This window comes from Mandrillus leucophaeus, unplaced genomic scaffold, assembly GCF_000951045.1.
Source record: "Mandrillus leucophaeus isolate KB7577 unplaced genomic scaffold, Mleu.le_1.0 Scaffold65, whole genome shotgun sequence".
In the NCBI taxonomy this organism is placed as follows: Eukaryota; Metazoa; Chordata; class Mammalia; order Primates; family Cercopithecidae; genus Mandrillus; species Mandrillus leucophaeus.
In genome coordinates this window covers 3788664-3790752 of record NW_012107030.1, presented here as the reverse complement: position 1 = coordinate 3790752, position 2089 = coordinate 3788664, and the positions used below count along the sequence as shown (strand labels likewise).

The window sequence follows — 2089 nt, the reverse complement described above, 5'->3', positions numbered from 1 at the left end:
TCTTTTTTTTGTTTTGTTTTAGGCAGGGTCTCCCTCTTATCCAGACTGGAGTGCAGTAGCGCAATCACTGCTGTCTGCAGCCTCCACCTCCCAGGCCCAAACTATCCTCCCGCCTCGGCCTCTGAGTAGCTGGGACCTCAGGCGTGCACCACCACCCGATTAATTTTTGTATTTTTTGTGGAGATAGGATACCGACATGTTATCCAGGCGGATTACTGTATTTCTTTCTAATGTGATTTTCAAACTGCTTCAAAACAAAACCTAAGTAACTGAGTTTCTCCAGAAGGTACTTTTGAACTAAGGCTAAGTTAAACTGTCTTTACTAATAGCAAATAAAAAAATGACATACAATCATGTTTTGAACTCAGCAGTTTTTTTATTATTCACATTAATATGAATTTAAAAGGGGTTTGCAGCCAGCCTGGGCAACGTGGTAAAACCCTGTCTCTACAAAAAATACAAAAATTAGCCAGGTGTGGTGTGCCTGTAGGTGGGAGGATTGCTTGATCCCAGGAGGCAGAGGTTGCAGCGAACTGGGATCATGCCACTGTACTCCAGCATGGATGACAGGGCGAGATCCCCCACCCCGTCTCAAAAAAAGAAATAAAAAAAAAAAAAGAGGCCAGGCGTGCTGGCTCATGCCTGTAATCCCAGCACTTTGGGAGGCTGAGGCAGGTGGATCAATTGAGGCTGGAAGTTGATCAGCCTGGCCAATATAGTGAAACCCTGTCTCCACTAAAAAGGCAAAAGGTTAGCTGGGTGTGGTGGTGCACGCCTGTAATCTCAGACACTTGGGAGGCTGAGGCGGGAGAATCACTTGAATCTGGGAGGTGGAGGTTGCAGTGAGTTGAGATCGTGTCACTGCACTGCAGCCTGAGTGACAGAGTGAGACCCTGTCTCTACAGAGAAAAAAAAAAAAAAGTGTGGGTGTCTTTTTTAATATAATGATTTCTTTTCCTTTCGGCAGATACCCAGTAGTGGAATTACTGGGTGGAATGGTAGTTCTGTTTCAATAACAATTTTTTATTTGTAGTTTTGAGAGACAGGGTCTCTCTCTGTTGACTAGGCTGGAATGCAGTGGTGCATAGCTCATGACAACCTCTGAATCCTGGGCTAAAGTGATCCTCCCACCTTAGCTTCCTGAGTAGCTGGGACCATAGGTGTGCACCACCATGCCCAGCTAATTAAAAATTTTTTTTGTAGAGATGCAGTCTCACTATGTTACCCAGGTTGGTCTGGAACTTCTGGTCTCAGGCGATCCTCCTGGCTTCCCAAAGTGTTAGAATTATAGGCATGAGCCATTGTGATTGGCCTAAACAATTTTAAATACAAAATTCATACAGTTGGTATGCAACATGGTTTGAAAGATTTCACTGTTCATCTCCAGTTTTGTTTTCGAAAGACTTTTTCTATGTATTTATTAAGAATTATTCAGCTTGGCACGGTGGCTCACGCCTGTAATCCCATCACTTTGAGGGGCCGAGGTGGGCGGATCATCTGAGGTCGGGAGTTCGAGACCAGCTGGACCAACATGGAGAAAACGAAACCCCCTCTCTACTAAAAATACAAAATTAGTCAGACGTGGTGGTGCATGCCTGTAATTCCAGCCACTCGGGAGGCTGAGGCAGGAGAATCACTTGAACCTGGGAGATGGAGGTTGCGGTGAGCTGAGATTACTGCATTGTACTCCAGCCTGGGCAATAAGAGCAAAACTGCATCTAAAAAGAAAAAAAAAAAAAATTATTCCACCCAGCACTTTGGGAGGCCGAGGTGGGCAGATCACCTGAGGTCAGGAGTTCAAGACCAGCCTGGCTAACATGGCGAAACCCTGTCTCTACTAAAAATACAAAAATTAGCCGGGCATGGTGGTGGGCACCTGTAATCCCAGCTACTCTGGAGACTGAGGCAGGAGAATCGCTTGAACCTGGGAGCCAAGATAGCACCAGTACACTCCAGCCTGGGTGACAGAGTGAGACTCCGCCTCAAAAAAAAAAAAAAGAAGAATTATTCCAACTAGATAAAAACTTAATATAATTTTAGTTTATAAGCATTTGTGTGGGAGGAGATGGGGAGAAACTCTAACAATCTC

General features: G+C 44.9%; 1 protein-coding gene across 1 annotated transcript in view; it reads left to right on the top strand.

Annotated features, from left to right (window-relative positions):
- The first annotated feature begins 19 nt into the window (after nt 1-19).
- FAM45A (family with sequence similarity 45, member A) overlaps nt 20-2089 on the top strand; it is a 40580-nt gene continuing 38510 nt past the window's right edge. The window contains exon 1 of the mRNA XM_012001099.1: nt 20-207. Within this exon, the coding sequence (XP_011856489.1) occupies nt 197-207 (11 nt within the window). The 5' untranslated portion in view covers nt 20-196. The remainder of the gene's footprint in view (nt 208-2089) is intronic.